The 21,733-nt window shown below is 35.6% G+C and overlaps 1 protein-coding gene across 3 annotated transcripts in view; it reads left to right on the forward strand.

Moving 5' to 3' along the window:
• SPATA16 (spermatogenesis associated 16) overlaps positions 1-21,733 on the forward strand; it is a 275,661-nt gene that overhangs the window by 55,079 nt on the left and 198,849 nt on the right. For all 3 annotated transcript variants that reach the window (XM_061415522.1, XM_061415539.1, XM_061415531.1), the window contains exon 3: positions 21,052-21,197. In XM_061415522.1, coding sequence (XP_061271506.1) covers positions 21,052-21,197 — 146 coding nt within the window. The remainder of the gene's footprint in view (positions 1-21,051; positions 21,198-21,733) is intronic.

Raw genomic sequence — 21,733 nt, forward strand, 5'->3', positions numbered from 1 at the left:
AAAGAAAACATATTTTAAAGTAAATAAAAGATAAAGACATAAAATCATATGGAAAAGATGTAGTAATATCATTGTTTTTTATTCCCTTATGTATTAAAAAAAGACACAATTTTTATAACCTACAAAGAAAAAAATGTTATTTTATCAATGATGGGGTTTCATTTTAGAGAAGGGGCTTGGAGATTATTTTTAATTTTTTGACCTATTTTAAATGAGGGTTTCATCATGGATATGCTTTTTCTTTTTTATGTTCACCATATTATCATCAACAATGCATTCCTTGAAACTAGCAGTGATATCAAGTCATAATGAGGACTGCATACACAATATTTGTGACTTGTCAAGTTCACAAGAAATACAGAGAATTGCACCTGAACTTCTGCCCTATCTATATCAACTCACTGTCAATCTTTTGACAGTATCATATTTCAGACAGTAACTTTATAAACTTGGGCACCTAGAGAAATTCTTTAACAAACTAAAACATTTTCAGGGTGACATTAATGATAGACATTTTTAGATATCATATGTAGGCCAGAATTGCAAAATGGGTTTGTACTGCAAACTTTCCCAAGTTCTTGTAATTAGTGTAACCATGATAGATGGAAAATAACAGCAAGAAGATTTCCTTCTCATCTGCAGACCTGTTTCCTTCTATTCATCATTACCAAACACTAGTGTGAAAGAGCCATAAAGGTTGGGCAACGGAGAGTCTGCAGCTGCTCAATGGGTATTTTTGGAAAGTGACGTGGCCTCAGGACTCACAAGGACCCTGAAGGAAGATCTGTAATACTAATTAGGGGGAAAGCAATTCTCATTCATCTGGCTTGTCCTGATATCATTTCTTGGCAGTAAAAAGAGACTAAGATAATTGTGCAAATCTGACAATTGGGAAGTCGATGAGTTAAAGTAGTACTTGATATCATCTCTCCTTTCTGGTCATCTGGCGTCAGTGTTAAAATAATTTTACATGGTCAGAACCACTCAAGTACGATCCACAGTTAATATGACATGGCAACAACTAAAATAGAATCAGTGCGTGTTGCTAGTTGGTTCAGTCTTCAGATACATTTAACCACCTGGTATGTTTTTATCCAAAGAACTCCCCATTCTAAAGATATGATGCTTTTAACTCTTTATTTTTTTCTCAATACATTTGTCTTTTTAACTTTGTCATGACTGATAAGGGACAGATACAGACATTTCCTATAGAAAGATATACATATTTCTGGTCTGGGACCTAGTACTAAAGTACCAGCACTGTAGTAGTCAGCATTTAAATAGTAGATTATTTTAAAATGCAGTAATTTAACTACATATGAAATAGATAACTAATAAAAAGCCTACTGTATAGTACAAGGCACTCTATCCAACACTCAGTAATGACCTATATGGAAACAGAATCTAAAAGAGCAAATATATGTATAACTGACTCCTTTTGCCATACAGCCGAAACACAACAACTATACTCCAATAACAATTTAAATAAGTAAAAGGCAGTAGTTAAGAGAATATCCTCAGGGCTCCGAGTTATGTGAATCTGAATCCAAGTTTAATTGCTTACTATGGCTTTGTGACCTTGAGGAAGTTATTTAAACTGCCTATGCCTGAAGTCATCTATAAAGTGAAAATAATAAGGTGAAAATAATATTGAATCTACAAGATAATACAAGAAAAGGGCTTAGTGGAGTTCATGGCATACAAAATTATATTCTTCTGGTAATAAATGAAATTTAACAAATTTAAGTTACATTATAGTATAATTCACTACATCTGTGTTATAATTATCACATTTCCTCATGAAATTTCTCCCCATCACTTGTAACTAGCTAAAATATTGAAGTAGGAATATATTTTCTCCTTCATACATTTTTCTCCTAGGGGTTCCTGCTATTAGTTAGCATATAGACAGGCAGGAGATGGGAAGTGTTGTCTTCATGTTAAACCTGAATTTCCCAAACAAGGTCAATACAGAAATTCACTTCCTATTTTTCTGGGTGAGTCTTTCCCTTTATTTTAGAAAAGGAAAACATTTTCACAGAGCCTTTAGGAGACTCTGATGTGAGGGTATTAGTTGGTGAAAGAGAAGGTAATCGTTCCCTTCTTATGCACTTGGACTGAGAGCCATCAAAGTAAGTTATCACCTGTTCTCACATCCCTTGAAATCTTGATTAGTTCTCTAGCAAAAGTACTCCTTCCATTATATCTCCCCACCAGCTCTGGGAAACAGCATGCCTGCTTTTACATTGAAACTTCAGTGGTTGCACTTTAAATAAAGTTTTATCCTTGTATGGAGGAATGACTTGCATGTACTATATAAACTTTTTTTTCTCTGCAAAGACTCATAAATTATTGCTTAAATAGTCCCTTGAGGAATTCAGATCTTCTTATCATTGCTTTTATGCCTCTTTTTGCCTAAAATATTTAAATTTGAAGACCATACTATTTTTCCTAAGCTCCCACCCTTTCCACCATTTTTCAACTAGTCATGAGAAAGAGATGAAGTCTAATCTGTAACATGAACTATATACTTTAGGAATCAGAAAGCAAACGTTGTGAACAAAACAGCTCAGAAGGAAACATTCAAAGATAGGGGAAACACACTAAATTTGAAATGAGAAGAAATATTTTTAGTTTCTCCATTGTCTATGAACCATGTGACCTCAGGCAGGTCACTAGATTTCTCTGAATCTTAATTTTATCACCCACAAACTGGCAGTCAGTGGCTGCCTGACCTTCTTAAAGCTTCAGTGAAGAGAAAATAAGACAATATTGGTTACACACGCCAGTATTCTTGCCTGGAGAATTCCATGGAAAACGGAGCCTGGCAAGTTACAGTCCATGAGGTTGCAAAGAGTCGGACGCGACTGAGTGATTAACACTTTCACTTTCATAAAGGTTTATATAAATTGCAAAGCCCCATGAAAATATTTTTAGTAGTATAGAATTAACTATTCAGCTCTTCTCCAGAAACTCTCTTGAAAGGTTCCAAAGAGTTTGCTGCCCCTTGGAACTGGGGACCATGCACTGCCCTGTCATATTCACCGCGCCAGAACATCACAGACCACATAATCATTCTTTTGACATTAGAATATATTGATAAGAAAGGGATTATGCAGAAACATACTGACATTTTACCTCAAAGATAGTGAATCATTTTCCTTTATTCTATTTTTAAAAGCAAACTCTTAAAAAGTCACAATGTTGATTAATACAGTCCCTTTATCCACATAATATAACATATTCTTCAAACGTTTTACTATCTATGACTGGCCGTAAAGTCTCAGATATTTAAAATAATTTTTTTTTTCATTTATAACATTCTATAAAAATTTTATGTGTAAAAAAAATTTCCTACTGAGCTAAAACTGTCCCAGTCTCATGGGTGTTTTTTAAAAAGTGTTATTCTCTATAGCACAACATCAAGTTGTTAGTTTAAACTTATGTTCTGAGAAGTAAAGAAGGAAAAATAAGCATTGGTATTGATAATGTAAAACAAAATAAAACAGAAAAACAAACTTAATACTAATTAGATTTTTATATCTGATATAACAGCAAGGATTAAATGACCCCAGAATACCATTATTCCTGGGCCTAAAAAAAAAATCTCTTGACATCCACAAACAGTAAGTTCCAGTGTGCTTTAAATATGTACACAAACATCTCTGAAATGCTTAAAAAGAGAATTTTAAAAGACAGTGAGACATGCTTAAATCTGACTAACGTAATAGTAACGAGTAACATATAAACTGAAATAGAGTATATTAGCTGACATCAATAATAAAATTACATTGCCTTCAGATCAGATGTGCTCACCTGGCTTCTTCCTCTCCTCAAATTCTTTTTAGAAACATTTATCTCAAAATTGGAGCATTAACCAGATGCCAGCCCCACTTGAACTAAGAAGTAGGAAAGATGGAAGTTGCCTTAGGATAGCATTTCCCAAAATGAACTTCACAAAATTCTGTGCTTCAAGATGTTCTTTTTTAAAAAAATGAGTTTGTTGCAGGAAAGGGATTCTACGGTCAAATAAGTTTGTGAAATACTGTTTGCCATATCTTCCTCTTAGATATTTGCAGTATACATTAGTATGTTAAGTAGTTTTAGTACCTCTCCAGTTAGGCTTATTAGTAGCTTATTTGACCTGAGAAATGTTTTTAATGTAACAACTCCTTAAATTTCTGTGGAACATACAATCTCAGAACTGTTTCTATCCTGAAAGAACTTCAGCATTACTGGAAGAAAAGGAAGACACCCGTGGTAGTAAAGACCTAAACTTTTATTTTGTGTCACAACCCACATGGCACACCTTCACATGAGTATGTGTGGTTGAGGAATTTGGAAAAGAAATTCTTAGGGAAATAAATATATTTCTCTGCTTGCAGTAGATGAAATTACTTGTTCCAATTCTTCACCCCATGCGCACCCAATCATACCATTATTATTCATCCATATCCTAGCCATGGTCTCAGCCCTTGCCGTTGGGCATGGCCGTGTGACTGTCTTTGGCCAATAGGATGCTAGTGGACCTGAAGTGATCGAGACTTTCAGTGTGCTTGTCCAGTTGTCTTGCTCTCTTCCACTCCTGCTTTTTCCATGAGAAGATCATGTCTCAGACAGCTGCTGTTACAAGTCATAGTTAACCCAGAGTTAACCACCAAGCTGAACACTGCCTAGAATGGCCAATCTTAGCCAACCTATAGATGTGTGGACAGAAAATAACTGCATATTGCCCATGAGTTTAGGGGTAGTTTTTTCCTACTGTGTGTTCATGGAGTTTGCTCCAAAATAATTAAAACTGCTATAAATGTTCATAATAGCTAAAAGAGAACATAAGAATGAAATCAAGTAATGTTTAATAGGGCAATGAATTTGTAGATTATTGTTTCATTAATTTCTTTTACTCTTAAATTCTTGAAAATGATGTCCTGTCAAAAGCAGGTAATTGTTTGGTATCTCACTTATCTTAGTATGGTTATCCCGACATTTTAAAATATATACTCCCAGATAACCCGGCTTTCCCCCACTTAAACAAAATGAGGTAATGAAAAACATTTAATTGATATGAATATAAATTTTAAAAGAAATACAACTGCAGATTAATATATAAAGACCAAAGATTCCACAAAAACCTCAATTATTATCAAATGTCCTCAAAATATTAATTTTAGTTTTATAGCTATTCAGCAAAGAGGATGAAGGAGTAGCTCAAAAGCTCCCCTGCTGATGGAACTAGTCACTCTGACATGACAACCTACAGTCCAGTAGGCCCTCACTGTACCAGCAAGGCCTTCATCCCTAGACACCAGCAAAGACCTGTGATCTTGGCAAGAATTGTGCTCTTTTTCTCCCTAGAGAAACTCCACCATCTCTTTTCTTCATTCAAGTACATAATCTAGTCCTTCTTCTCTCCACTTTTACATGTTCTAGCCTCCTCTGCTTCTAGAATTAGTGAACTGTCTATAAAATGGGTAATAGTAGGAATTCGGTGATTCTTATATGTAAAAGTGCCTTGCTGCTGCTAAGTCGCTTCAGTCGTGTCCGACTCTGTGTGACCCCATAGATGGCAGCCCACCAGGCTCCCCCGTCCCTGAGATTCTTCAGGCAAGAACACTGGAGTGGGTTGCCATTTCCTTCTCCAATGCATGAAAGTGAAAAGTGAAAGTGAAGTCGCTCAGTCGTGTCTGACTCCTAGAGAACCCATGGACTGCAGCCTTCCAGGCTCCTCCGTCCATGGGATTTTCCAGGCAAGAGTACTGGAGTGGGGTGCCATTGCCTTCTCCAAAAGTGCCTTACCTGTTGCTTAATAAATGTTGATCTATCTCTTTCTTTCCCTGCCTATCTTAACTATCTTCCCATTTCCTTACTGGTAATCCGGTGAGGTATAGATACATGGATAGATAGATACATACATATATAGATATTTAGAGATCACTGGACTGCTAGATATATATCTATCTCACTGCATGTATGAATATGAATTAAGTAGTTGTAAAAAGAAACTGGACTGGAATGGGTGAATTTAACTCAGATGACCATTATATCTACTACTGAGGGCAGGAATCCCTTAGAAGAAATGGAGTAGCCATCATGGTCAACAAAAGAGTCCGAAATGCAGTACTTGGATACAATCTCAAAAATGACAGAATGATCTCTGTTGGTTTCCAAGGCAAACCATTCATTATCACAGTAATCCAAGTCTATGCCCCAACCACTAATGCTGAAGAAGCTGAAGTTGAATGGTTCTATGAAGACCTTCAAGACCTCTTAGAACTAACACCCCAAAAAGCTGTCCTTTTCATTATAGGGATTGCTGCTGCTGCTAAGTCACTTCAGTTGTGTTTGACTCTGTGCGACCCCATAGACAGCAGCCCACCAGGCTCCCCCGTCCCTGGGATTCTCCAGGCAAGAACACTGGAGTGGGTTGCCATTGCCTTCTCCAATGCATGAAAGTGAAAAGTGAAAGGAAAGTTGCTCAGTCGTGTCCGACTCCTAGCAACCCCATGGACTACAGCCCACCAGGCCCCTCTGTCCATGGGATTTTCCAAGCAAGAGTACTGGAGTGGGTTGCCATTGTCTTCTCCGCATTATAGGGGAATGGAATGCAAAAGTAGGAAGTCAAGAAACACCTGGAGTAACTAGCAAATTTGGCCTTGGAATATGGAATGTAACAGGGCAAAGGCTAATAGAGTTTTGCCAAGAGACCGCACTGGTCATACCAAACACCCTCTTCCAACAACACAAGAGAAGACTCTACACATGGACATCACCAGATGGCCAACACCGAAATCAGATTGATTATATTCTTTGCAGCCAAAGATGGAGAAGCTCTATACAGTCAGCAAAAACAAGACCGGGAGCTGACTGTGGCTCAGATCATGAACTTCTTATTGCCAAATTCAGACTTAAATTGAAGAAAGTAGGGAAAACCATTAGACCATTTAGGTATGCCCTAAATCAAATCCCTTATGATTATACAGTGAAAGTGAGAAATAAACTTAAGGGACTAGATCTTATAGAGTGCCTGATGAACTATGGACGGAGGTTTGTGACATTGTACAGGAGACAGGGATCAAGACCATCCCCATGGAAAAGAAATGCAAAAAAGCGAAATGACTGTCTGGCGAAGCCTTACAAATATTTGTGAAAAGAAGAGAAGCGAAAAGCAATGGAAAAAAGGAAAGATATAAGCATCTGAATGCAGAGTACCAAAGAATAGCAAAAAGAGATAAGAAAGCCTTCTTCAGCAATCAGTGCAAAGAAATAGAGGAAAACAACAGAATGGGAAAGACTAGAGACCTCTTCAAGAAAATTAGAGATACCAAGGGAACATTTTATGCAAAGATGGGCTCCATCAAGGACAGAAATGGTATGGACCTAACAGAAGCAGAAGATATTAAGAAGAGGTGGCAAGAATACACAGAAGAACTGTACAAAAAAGATCTTCACGACCCAGATAATCACGACGGTGTGATCACTCACCTAGAGCCAGACATCCTGGAATGTGAAGTCAAGTGGGCCTTAGAAAGCATCACTACGAACAAAGCTAGTGGAGGTGATGGAATTCCAGTTGAGCTCTTTCAAATCCTGAAAGATGATGCTGTGAAAGTGCTGCACTCAATATGTCAGCAAATTTGGAAAACTCAGCAGTGGCCACAGGACTGGAAAAGGTCAGTTTTCATTCCGATCCCAAAGAAAGGCAATGCCAAAGAATTCTCAAACTACCACACAGTTGCACTCATCTCACATGCTAGTAAAGTAATGCTCAAAATTCCAAGCCAGGCTTCAGCAATACGTGAACCATGAACTTCCAGATGTTCAAGCTGGTTTTAGAAAAGGCAGAGGAACCAGAGATCAAATTGCCAACATCCACTGGATCATGGAAAAAGCAAGAGAGTTCCAGAAAAACATCTAGTTCTGCTTTATTGACTATGCCAAAGCCTTTGACTGTGTGGATCACGATAAACTGTGGAAAATTCTGAAAGAAATGAGAATACCAGACCACCTGACCTGCCTCTTGAGAAACCTATATGCAGGTCAGGAAGCAACAGTTAGAACTGGACATGGAACAACAGACTGGTTCCAAATAGGAAACGGAATACCTCAAGGCTGTATATTGTCACCCTGTTTATTTAACTTATATGCAGAGTACATCATGAGAAATGCTGGGATGGAAGAAGCACAAGCTGGAATCAAGATTGCCAGGAGAAATATCAATAACCTCTGATATGCAGATGACACCACCCTTATGGCAGAAAGTGAAGAGGAACTAAAAAGCCTCTTGATGAAAGTGAAAGTGGAGAGTGAAAAAGTTGGCTTAAAGCTCAACATTCAGAAAACGAAGATCATGGCATCCGGTCCCATCACTTCATGGGAAATAGATGGGGAAACAGTGGAAACAGTGTCAGGCTTTATTTTGGGGGGCTTCAAAATCACTGCAGATGGTGACTGCAGCCATGAAATTAAAAGACGCTTACTCCTTGGAAGTAAAGTTATGACCAACCTAGATAGCACATTAAAAAGCAGAGACATTACTTTGCCAACAACGGTCCATCTAGTCAAGGCTATGGTTTTTCTAGTAGTCATATATGGATGTGAGTGTTGGACTGTGAAGAAAGCTGAATGCTGAAGAATTGATGCTTTTGAATTGTGGTGTTGGAGAAGACTCTTGAGAGTCCTTTGGACTGCAAGGAGATCCAACCAGTCCCTTCTAAAGGAGATCAGTCCTGGGTGTTCTTTGGAAGAAATGATGCTAAAGCTGAAACTCTAGTACTTTGGCCACCTCATGTGAAGAGTTGACTCATTGGAAAAGACTCTGATGCTGGGAGTGATTGGTGGCAGGAGGTGAAGGGGACGACAGAGGATGAGATGACTGGATGGCATCACTGACTTGATGGACATGAGTTTGGGTAAACTTCGGGAGTTCATGATGGACAGGGAGGCCTGGCGTGCTGCAATTCATGGGGTCGCAAAGACTCAGACACAACTGAGCGACTGAACTGATCCCAACTGAAGTAAGAAACTAGCACTAATGATAACTGTTAAGATTCACATTTGTCCTTCTAGGTATGACTGTGACTCATTAATGGTCAGCCAAGGAAAATGCTATCTAAAAAATATAGGATCTAGGTGACATGACAGACCTGGATTTAAAACATAGTTTTAGAACTTACTGTCAAATAAGTTAGTACCCTCTCTTCAGGCAAGTTCCTTACCTGAAAATTAGGAGTAAAATACTTAATAAGATATCATCAATAGAAGACAATATCGAGTGCAATACTATATGAACTTAGCACATTACCAAACACACAGTCAACACTCAATATCTGCTGGCTATTATAATTACTGTACTAGAGCTGACTTTGTATGTGATAATACATTTACTTTATAATATAAATAATACCTTGAAACAAGCACACTATTAACATTATCTTCATTTTAAAATAGCTATCGTTATGAGCTAAAATTCCTGGGCAAGAAGGAAGATTTATTATATTAATTCATTTCACTCCTGCCATATTTCTAATCTGCTTTGCACATCAGATAGCTGGAGTTTAGGGGTATCCCTGAAAAAAACCCTGAAGGTTAATGTGTATCATTTACATGCTTCAGAGCATAAGCAAATTACTGGCTGGTCAGATCAAGGTGAAACACAGTAGAAGGAACCCACTGTGGCCACACCTCTATTTTAAGGCTACTTGAAAGGGGAAAAAAAAAAAGACTGAAGCATAGCTATTTTAACAAATAGGAGTAGGAGTGATTAATTACTTTTTACTGTCATTCAACAGCATGTCACCCAGGGAGTAACCTCATTTCTCCAATTCCCATAAATTTAATAGAGGTCACATCTTGGCCTACTTGGCTGAAAAGCACTGCTCCTAAAACCCTGATGGTACTTTTAAGTTCAGTGATGTGTGAACATAATTCTTTGCATCTCTCAGCCCCACATACTCTCTCTCTCCCAGGGAGACACTTTAGTAGATCTATGTGGCACTGTGTGGAAAGTTACAAGGGATGAGCTCTCTGATTCATTCCTCTTTCATGTAATAAGATGAGAGAAAATTTAAAACCAGTGAGTGTTATTCTATGGTATAGAGATTCTTTCTAGTCTGTTAAGAGAGTATAAAAAGATATTTATTAAAATTGAAAACTATTAGTTATGAGACCCTTGCAGTATGAACATTTAGCTTGGTATCTAAAAAGAGACTGTGAAGATCCCATTGACAAATTGGCAGGATAGGATGGTGGTTAGCTCTTGTGCCTAAAGCCCATCCTTCTATATGCATTAATCCACAGGAAGATCATTGCAAAGGTCTATCAGGCACCAGGTAGGATTTTCAAAAAACAAAGCCTCAAGGAAGAACAGATGATAAAAAGCAGACTATCACCTATATCTACTGCATGCCCAACTCAGAGACACAGGGCCTTTTGCAGCTAGAATGCCAGAAGTTCACCACTGTGTTCAAGGACTTATTTCTGGGGCTCTCAGTGCTATTTCATCCCTTAATTCCACTACTAGTACTCTCTTTTTATATCTATGCATAAATGTCAATTCTTTCAACATTTAGGAAATGGAAATTGATAAGCAATGGTTTATGTCCCCTTGAGATATGAATGAGAAGAGGTAGTAAAAGAAAGAGCAGTGAATTCTAGAGGTTGAAGTTTGTTTTTGTTTTTTTCTCCTTACGATTCTCCAGGCAAAGGAAGTTCTATATGTAAGTTCTAATAGTACCAAGGTGAGCTGCAAGGAGAACCAAGAAGCAGCTACCAACTCAATCTCTAGTATTTGGTTTGGACCAATCTCTTGTGCAGTCAGGCCTTAGGAAAGATTCTACACGGTAAAAGGAAAGGGAAGCATTAAACTCAGATGGAATACTGAACTCACATTTTCCAACAGAAAAACCACTGGGAGTTTACATGAGAAGTTCTACTGAATGGCTAACAAGGGTGCTAGGTACTAACAATTTAAAAAAAAAAAAAAGTATTGAACAGAATAATTTAGGACAAGGAGGCTGATGTGGAGGAAAGAGAACTTTCCATCAATTTTAGCCCCTGGGAAAACCACTAGATTTCTTTTGGCATACATTTTTTATTTTTTTTAAAAACACAGTGTACAAATTTCAAGAGGTTATCATTATAATTCCGCATCCTTATACTCTATAAAATGGTCACCAGCACAAGTCTGTTTACCATCCTTATCATGCAGTTGACTTTCTCCCCCCATAGGTTTCAGTATTTGTCAAATGGGACAAACTGTTTTATCTACTTTATGGAGATACTAAAAAGTTACATGTAGTTATATACAAGAAAAAGTCTCAGAAATTATAAGCATTCATTAGTAATGAAGTTTTTAAAGTCTTTCCTATTTTCAATATTGTCCTCTGTATTTCAGATCTGATACTATCACTTATTCTTTACATATTTCTTCTAGTTTAAAATTTATGCTACAATTTAATTCTCAATTTCTTAATAATTCTATTTTCTTCAAATCCCTATCTCACTGTTTCAAAATAACAAATGAATACTACCTTTCCAAATTATCTTATATATTTTGATTCAAGGGAAGATCTTCAGAATTCAACATTAGGCTTTCCAGTCTCTTAATCTTTGGCTTTATTCCGTCTATACCACATTTTTTCTCAAAGGTTTGTCCCATGTAGTAAAGAAGGGTCCCTCAGCATTGAGTTCCTGCAGTCATAACACCTGTACCTTGAAAAAGGCTACCACATAGAGTAGGAGGCAATTCTTTAGACAAGTTCAAATTTGTAGGATGGGGAAAGAAATGCAGAACATGCAAGAACTCCAGGCACCCATGACTGATTTCATAAAAATAAACAAGAGAAAGAGTAAGAGCATAAAAGACAAATGGTAAAGGGTCTGACAAATGGTAAATAACCCACAAATGATGAAATATAAATGACTAACAAATATGCAAAATGGTCTAGTCTTATAAGTAACCAAGAAAAGCAAGTGGTAACATTTTAAAGAATAAGAAGCACACACTTTCTTAAAGAGCTGTTGGCAAAAAAAAAAAAAAGGTGGAAATAAAAGCTGTGAATTTTTTTTCCTAAGTAAAGCACACAACACACTTCTATATGAGAAAAGCTAAAATAAATGAGTTAAGTATTAATTAAAGATATTAGTTTTTTTTTAAAAAGTACAGAGAAACAAAACAAAATCCCTTAGGAATGTAGAAGGAAAAAATAACAAAGCCAACATAAAAACCAAAGCAATGAATTAGGAAGAAGAATATGAAAATTAATAAATTAATCTAAGAGTATGTTGGTTTTAAGAAAACAAAGTCAAATCCCTGCAATTCCAATTAAGAAACAGAAAACAGAACTATATAGTACTGAGAGCGAAAAAAAGAATGACACCACTGCTACACAGGCATTTAAGATATTCTAAGAATATAATATTCTTCACTATAATGACAGATTTTAAAGTCTGAATGAAACATAATTTTCTAAGAAAATATAAATTAACAAAATACAAAACATTGAAAACCTACACATAACAATAATCAAATTAAAAAAAAAAAAGAGGTTGAAAAAGCTGGGCTGAAATTTTTTAAACTATTTCCAAGTGTTCCAGAGTACTGAAAAAGATGGGAATCTTTCCAATTTGTTTTATATGGCCAGCATAAGCCTGACACTAAAGCGTGGTACACATAACTCAAAATAAATTATATATTTGGAAAAAATCTAATTAAATATACACTGCTGCTGCTAAGTCGCTTCAGTCGTGTCCGACTCTGTGCAACCCCAGAGACGCAGCCCACCAGGCTCCCCCGTCCCTAGGATTCTCCAGGCAAGAACACTGGAGTGGGTTGCCATTTCCTTCTCCAATGCAGGAAAGTAAAAAGTGAGAGTGAAGTCGTTCAGTCGTGTCTGATTCTCAGTGAGCCCATGGACTGCAGCCTACCAGGCTCCTCTGCCCATGGGATCTTCCAGGCAAAGGCACTGGAGTGGGATCCTATTGCCTTCTCCAAAATATACACTATATGAATAAAATAAATCTATATGAATTAGAATATCTCAATTGTAAAATGAATAAAATTCAGGAAGTGTATACATACACATGCCCAATACATATGAGAGCTTTCTTTAATAATCTTTGTTGCCCATATGATTAGCAAAGAATAGATTAAAACGTTGCTAATACCTAGTGTGCATGAGGATATAGGAAAAGCAAGAAAGACACTTTGTTGGCAAAAGTATAAGACTTTTCTGGAAAGCACTTTCATGTTGTATATTTTCTAAAATATGCTTTTTGGGATTGTAATGTCTATGCCTGACTTGGCAATTCATGCAATTCATATAATGTAAGAGGACATTAGAACAGATAGAATATGAAAATTTAGAAATGATCAAATGTTGAACAAAGATGTATACACAAGGCTCTTCAATGTATATTATTTATGACATTAAGAACTCTCAAGTCTCTGGAGAAATTTCCCACTAGGAAAAATATTAAATCAGGATCTAGTAAAATTATGCAGCCATTGAAAAATGGCATAAATTTATATTTATTAATGCCCAAGATATATTCAAAGAAAGAAACATAATACTATGGATAATGAATAATATCATTATTACAAATGGAAGGATAAAGATGTAGATAGATGATTGATCAATAGATAGAAAGCTAGGTAAGATGGAGATATCCACACCAATATCTAACATTTAAGAATGGTCATTTTTATATAATGAAATTGTGAATTGTTTTCTCTTCATAATTTCTTAATTATCTAAATTTTTAACAATTTAGTAAAGTTCTTTTCATTATCTGTGGCAAAGAACCAGTTCTCTTCGGTTTTGTCCCAATCTGTTGCAGACTGATATTTTAATAAATAGAGTAAAAAAAATTACTAGAAAAAATGAAGGGAAATATGACACAAAAATACAAAGCTAGCAAAGAGAGATAAGAAAGCCTCCTTAAGTGAACAATGCAAAGAATAGAGGGAAAATAATAGGATGGGAAAGACTAGATATCTTCAAGAAAATTAAGAGATACCAAAGGAACATTTCATGCAAAGATGGGCACAATAATGGACAGAAACAGCAAAAATGTAACAGAAGCAGAAGAGATTAAGAAGAGGTGGCAAAAATAAATAAATAAATAAATAAAAATAAAATAAAAAGAAGAGGTGGCAAGAATACACAGAAGAACTGTATAAAAAAGATCTTAAAGACTTGGATAATCACAATGGTGTGGTCACTCACCAAAAGCCAGATATCCTAGAGTGTGAAATCAAGTGGGCCTTAGGAAGCATTACTACAAACAAAGCTAGTGGAGGTGGTGGAATTCCAGCTGAGCTATTTCAAACCGTGTAAAATGATGCTATTAAAGTGCTGCACTCAATATGCCAGCAAATTTGGAAAACTCAGCAATGACCACGGGACTGGCAAAGGTCAGTTTTCATTCCAGTTGCAAAGAAGGGCAATGCCAAGGAATGTTTTAACTACCTTATAACTGCACTTGTTTCACATGCTAGCAAGATAATGCTCAAAATTCTTTAAGCTAGTCTTTAGCAGTATGTGAACTAAGAACTTCCAGATGAACAAGCTGTATTTAGGAAAGGCAGAAGAACCAGAGATCAAATTACCAACATTGTTTGGATCACAGAAAAAACAAGAAAATTCCAGAAAAACATCTCCTTCATTGACTACATGAAATCCTTTATCTGTGGGGGTCACAACAAACTGTGGGAAATTCTTGAAGAGATGAGAATATCAGACCACCTTACCGACCTCCTGAGAAACCTGTATGCAGGTCAAGAAGCAACAGTTAGAACTGGACGTGGAACAGTGGACTGGTTCAAAATTGGGAAAGGAGCATGTGAAAGCTGTACACTGTCACCCTGCTTATTTAACTTATATGCAGAGTACATCATGCCAAATGCTGGGCTGATGAATAACAAGTTGGAATCTAGATTGCCAGGAGAAATATCAACAACCTCAGATATGTAGATAATACTACTCTAATGGCAGAAGGCAAAGAGGAACTAAATAGCCTCTTGATGAAGATGAAAGAGGAGAGTGACAAAGCTGGCTTAAAACTCAACATCTGGAAAACTAAGATCATTGCATCCAGTCCCATCACTTCATGGCAAACAGATGGGGAAAAAATGGAAACAATAGCATAATTTATTTTCTTGTGCTTGAAAATCATTGCCAACAGTGACTGCAGCCATGAAATTAAAAGACATTTGCTCCTTGGAAGAAAAGATATGAACAACCTAGATAGCATATCAAAAAGCAGAGACATCACTTTGCCAACAAAGATTCATATAGTCAGAGCCATGTTTTTTTCGGTAATCATGTATGGATGTGAGAGTTGGACTATAAAGAAGACTGTGCCCCAAAGAACTGATACTTTCAAATTGTGCTGGAAAAGACTCTTGAGAGTCCTTTGGACTGCAAGGAGATCCAACCAGTCTATCCTAAAGAAAATCAGTCCTGAATATTAATTGGAAGGACTGATGCTGAAGCTGAAACTCCTATACTTTGGCCACCTGATGCAAAGAACTTTTCCAGTGGGAAAAGACCCTGATGCTGGGAAAGCTTGAAGGCAGGAGGAGAAGGGGACAACAGAGGATGAGATGATTGGATGGCATCACCGACTGAATGGACACGAGTTTGAGCAGACTCTGGGAGCTAGGGAAGGATAGGGAAACCTGAAGTGCTGCAGTCCATGAGGTTGCAAAGAGTCAGACATGACTTAGTGACTGAACAACAGCAATTTTATTATAATTCAACAGATACAATATTTCTCTAACAAAGTACTGTGAAAGTTTCTAAAGGCTTGCTCTCTGTTTTTGTGCATCAGTAGCTCTTGAAGTGTCACCATGTAGCACTGACGTAGTGATTAAACACACAGACTCCAGGGCCAGACATCTAGGTGTAAATTCAAATTACTAATACTGTAACCTGAGAAGATTACACTCCAAACTTCAGTTTCCTCATCTGTAAAATGAGTAATGAAAGATATGCACTGAATATTTGTCCCTCCAAAATGCATTTGTTGAAACCTAATCCCATATGGGAGGGATTGGGGGCAGGAGGAGAAGGGGACGACAGAGGATGGGATGGCTGGATGGCATCACTGATTCGATGGACGTGAGTCTCAGTGAATTCCGGGAGTTGGTGATGGACAGGGAGGCCTGGTGTGCTGAGATTCATGGGGTTGCAAAAAGTCGGACACGACTGAGCGACTGATCTGATCTGATCTGAATCCCATATGTGATGGTATTTGGAGGTGGGGACTTTGGGAAGTGATTAGGTGTCTTGAAGGTGGAGCCCTCTTGAAGAGGATTTTTTCCCTTATAAAAGAGACCCCCCCCCAAAAAAAAAGGAGACTCTGAGTGAGCTCTCTGGTTCTCTTTCTGCTATAAACATTATTTACGTATGGATTTCTCTGTGAACTGAAGTCTTCATTTCTCTGGGATAAGTGCCCAGTGTGTACTTGTTGAGTTGTACAGTAGTCACATATTTAGTTTATTAAGCAACTGCCATACTGTTTTCATCACTGGCTGTACCATTTTATATTCCCATCAGCAAAGTGTGAGTGATCCAACTCGTCACCATTTTGATGTAATTACTACTTTTTAGCCATTCTACTAGGTGATATCTCACTGTAGTTTTAAATTAAATTTCTTTGATGGCTAATGATGTCAAACAATAAACACGTTGAACATCTTTTTATGAGCCTATTCAACATTGGCATGTTCTCTTCAGAGAAAACTCCATTCATGTCTTTCTCACTTTCCAACTGGATTCTTTTTTTTTTTTTAACTGTTGAATTTTCAGTGATTTTCCAGGGCAGCTGAGCAAAATATGTTGACTACATTCGATTGGTTAATGATGTTGTGCAAATCATCAGGATCCTTGCTGACTTACTTTCTAATATTTCTATCACTTGCTGAGAGTAAGAATATCAAAATATCCAACTATAATTATAATGTGAGTAATGTTTTAGATTTTAATTAAAAACATAAAAATAAAACTATTTAAAAAGATGGGACTATTAACTACAATTATAATTTATTATAGAAATATGAAAATTATGTTAGGAAATATGCAAGAAATTAATGGCAATTAGACGTGGCAATAGAGTTATGGGTAGCTTACTCTCCATCTTTTTTTTTCTTTTGATAATTTCCTGGACAATTAAATAGCTTAAAAAATTTCCAATTGAATGATATATACTGTAATTTGTAGATAATTGATAGCTAAAATAATGCCTCATTTTTAAAAATTTATTGTTCTTTCCTAGATCTGCAAGGATCAGTCAAAATTATGTCGAGTATGGTGGGCAAACAGTCATCATACAATATTCTATTAAGTGAGAATCTTTTAGCAAAATCAATCTTACTAATGACGATACTAATTAAAGAAAAATGCGTAGTTGTATTTTTAAGAATGGGACCCATAACATAATATTTAATCTTGGTTTTTTCTGCTATTATTGGACTTTCTGTTATTTTTATCTGTGTTTTAAAACAAACTTTGAAATTCCATTGTACCACAATTTCTGAAAATAGGTTTGATATTTATTTCTTAAAACAACTTTGAAATACCTTAGAAAAAGGTTTTATAACTTTTTATAAACTTTTAATAACTTTTTATAACTGAAGTATTATCAGGCTATTTTCATAAAACTATCAAATATATTTTGTAAAGTATGTATTTTTAATTAAAATTTTAGCCTGTGATTTTAATTTACTACTGAAATTTTCTATTACATTTTGAAATTTTAATATCCAGTTTCTCATGAAAACAACAACTATACCCATAAGAGTTTTTACTTCATTTTTCCTAAAAAATTATGCTTTTAACTTGTCCATGCTTCTTTTTAAAACAAAAATTTCACACCTAATTTTTGTTTTCTAATTCAAAGTCTTCTCATTAATTTACTATATTAGGTAGTTTAAAACTTTTTATTAACTTGTTTCCACGACTTTTTTCACAAAAAGCCAAAGTGTATAGCTTTAGACAAATGCAACTTGAAATAAGTCACCCTTCCTGCATGCAAATAAATACATCTCATATTAAAGTCCTTCATCTTCTAGAGAATTCACTTGTTAGTCTTCACAAATGACTACCTGAAATTTTAAAATTCAACAAAATATCTGAAATGTCCTTTATAATCCTGATACCCGTACTTTGTCTATATTTACTATACTTCTACCTTTAACATCAACATATTTGTAACAATTTGCCTTACTGCAAAGCTTATTTCAAAGACACATCACTCTGGCAAACAAATAAGGTAACCTTTGATAAAATCAGAAAGTTCTGTATCTTATAGTACTTGATTGATAAATCACGATCACCACAAATATACAGGCTGCGTGTTTTTCCATTTTAATGTGAACTGAAAAATTATTATTGTCTTTCCTTGCTTACAGTTTGGTTTCATAAAGTATGCACTCTGGAGCATTAAGATTTATCATTTTATTCCTTTTTTTGGCCTTGAAACTCATAGAAGTAGAGACTATAGCAAACATTAGATCAGGAGCTTATTTTTCACTTTCTTTCAATGTTCACAGACAAAGTCTTAATGTTATTAAACTTGAAGGTCAGTTTCCTCTTGCCATGTAGAATCTGAATGTCCTTGTGGAAGTTACTACCCTAATGGCCCCTGTATTCATCCTACAAAAAGTATGCCTGAGAAAGGAGCTATATCTGCTCTATCACACCTGATATGAACAAAGAGGAGGAAGGGGCAAAGGACATATACAAGGTGGGGCTTGTTTCTTTTATGTTTAAGATTTTAAACAAACAGGCTTCTCTGTCCCTGGAATTCTCCAGGCAAGAATACTGGAGTGGGTAGCCATTCCCTTCTCCAGGGGATCTTTCTGACCCAGGGATCGAACCTAGGTCTCCTGCATTACAGGTGAATTCTTTGCCGTCTGAGCCACCAGGGAAGCCCAAGATTTTATGTGAAAAAAATCCATGAGGTTTGAGCATTTAAGATTTGGGGGAAATATGCTGATTTAATTTAAAGGATAAAACTACTCAAGAAAGTCTAGAACTTTAATACAATGATATGCTAACAAATGATACTACATAATTTCTACTTATGTTGTTTTCCACTGACTTTATAAAAAGCTGTGTTATCCAAAAACATTTTTTCTTCCTAAACAACCATTATTTTAGGTATCCCAGGGTCATATAGGATCAAACTGGTAGAAGAGGAGAGTTGCTGTCTCAAGCTATCATGTTCAAACTATAACACTTTCTTAAACTGTATTTTAAAGTCTGTTTACAACCACACTGACATTTGTGAGGGCATACTCTCAGGAATAGTTACTAAATCACTGTTAAATACTTTGTCTCTTTTATTATGAATTTTATCAGGTAATCTTTATAAAGCATGGAAACAGCCTTGACTAAGGTCATTTACAAATACTTTGTATCTTCCATAAAAGTCTTTGTTCCCCCAACTTGCCAAATAATTGAGAAATGTATTCTGAGGATACATGGATAGAAGTTGACTCTTTTATGAAGGGCAGTTAGAGGGGGAAAAACCTTTATGTCTGATTCTGTGTACATAGTTGTATGGGAAAATGAATACTAGATTATAAAGAGCTCTCATAATAAGAAAAAGATTAAAACATCAATGGAAATAGGCAAGGAATGCAAAAATAGGAATTTACACAGAATTAAAAATAGCCAAAATTTATTAAAAAGACCTATTAAATAAAACCAATTTAATTAGACCAAATTAAAATGTAAGGGTAGTATTTTTTGTCTGACGATTACTAGCAATTAATAAATAATTATTGACTGAATATATGTAGTAAAAAATGTATCCCATCAAATTGGAAAAGACTTTTTAAAATGATATGAATTATTATAGTTGACAGAATATCTAGGTAGTACCAGGTAACTACCAGTTCAAACAAAGGATGTAAAACATCTAGATTTTCCTTCAGCTTATAGTTGTTGGATAAAATTAAGAAGAGAAACACATTTTAGAACAGAATAAACCCATTCTCAACCTATTTGCACTTTAAAAAATAGACAATAATGTTAACATAAATGGCAAGGCAACCTCAACTTAATCTATAAAAGAAAATTAGTTTAAATAACATTTTTTAAAAAACAGGATTTAGAATACAAGAAATCTTACACGGAGATATATACAAATAGGTACTAATCCTCAAATATTACTATCCCTGGTGAGAAAAGCATACAGGAGATAAAAATAGCAAATAGCAATAGCAAATATATAAAAATAGCAAAGAAGCAGATATTCTGACTAAGGTCACTAAGTGGTGGTGGAGTCTGTCCTCCCCCACCAGCCTTGATTCTACGGAACAGTAGAAAACTCTAAGGGGGAGAAAAAAGTACCAATCTATCCTTGTCATATTATTGATACTTCTTAATGTTTGGGGTTCTCTCCCCAAAATTAATTATTTTCTTCCTCTGCAGTTTATCTATGGTGCTCAGAAACCATTGACTTCCTGGAATTTTTATTAAGAATTCCACATTCCTGCCATGTTTTTCAGATACTGTGGCCTCTGCCAATAAATTCTAATAAATTTTCACTTCTTTTCTTTCAATAACATCCTAGAGAATATGATTCAGACTCAAATTAATCACCAATCATGTTAATGGCTCCTAGGAGTTTACTTCCGATACCCTTATTATATTAAATCAAACCTGATAGTGTGCTACATTATTGCTTAGCTGGGTTTTCATAAAAGCACTGGTATTTAATATGATTTATACCTGATTTTCTGTTAATATCTTTGCTTATTGTGTGCTTTATTTTTAAAATAGATATTCTTAGCTAATGACACCCCTTTAAAATATATCATACTTTAAAAATATTTTACAGGAAGCATTTTATAATAAAATGTGTTACTTATAGTCACTTAATAGTGAACAGGAATAAGTTATTTAATTTACAATCAAAATGTTAATATTTTACTTGTTTGGAAAAGTGTGTGTATATATTATGTTTTGTTTATTTAAAAGATCAATTATTTGTCAAGATGATTAGAAAATTTAAAGCACTGTATTTATTTTTCTTTTAAAGCTTTGCAGCAAAGGGGCAGTTCTGGGAAAACCATTTGAAGCATCTGCTGAAGATATAGCTAGTGTGGCAAGTTTCATTGAGACAAAGCTTGTTGCATGCTATCTGCGAATGAGGAAACCCGACCTTGCCCTGAATCATGCGCACAGGTAAAATGAAGGGTTAATAACTGCAAGTAAGTACTATCCATGCAAGCAGAGGGTATAATGTGAGCTTGTAGGATTAACTTAGATTCCATTGAAATGTAATCACAAAATTAAACCATCTCTTTATTACTTAATTTACGTTAAGCTAGACAATCATCCTATCCTCGTCATAGAGATCACAAAGGGCATCTCAAAACCTAAGGAAAGAAATAAACCCATAATTAACTATCATAAAGCGGACAAAATAAAAAGGCAGGCAACTGCAGTAGCAAATGACTGCAGGAACAAAGGAGGGATCGAATAAAGTTAAGTAAGGGGTGAGAAGGATGAGAAAGATTTCCAAAACTGACTGAGATACAAAGAATGGTAGAAAGAAATTCCAGCTATGAACCATGAGCAAAGACACCAAGGTTTATGGCTTATTTGGTGATAACATAACTGATTCAAAGGATGTTATGAAGGGGCAAGTGCGACAGCTGTCCAAAGGTATGAATCACCTTTTTATCATTGTCCTTAAAGATTTCGTTTATATATTTCTA

The sequence above is a fragment of the Bos javanicus genome, chromosome 1 (assembly GCF_032452875.1).
Source record: "Bos javanicus breed banteng chromosome 1, ARS-OSU_banteng_1.0, whole genome shotgun sequence".
In the NCBI taxonomy this organism is placed as follows: Eukaryota; Metazoa; Chordata; class Mammalia; order Artiodactyla; family Bovidae; genus Bos; species Bos javanicus.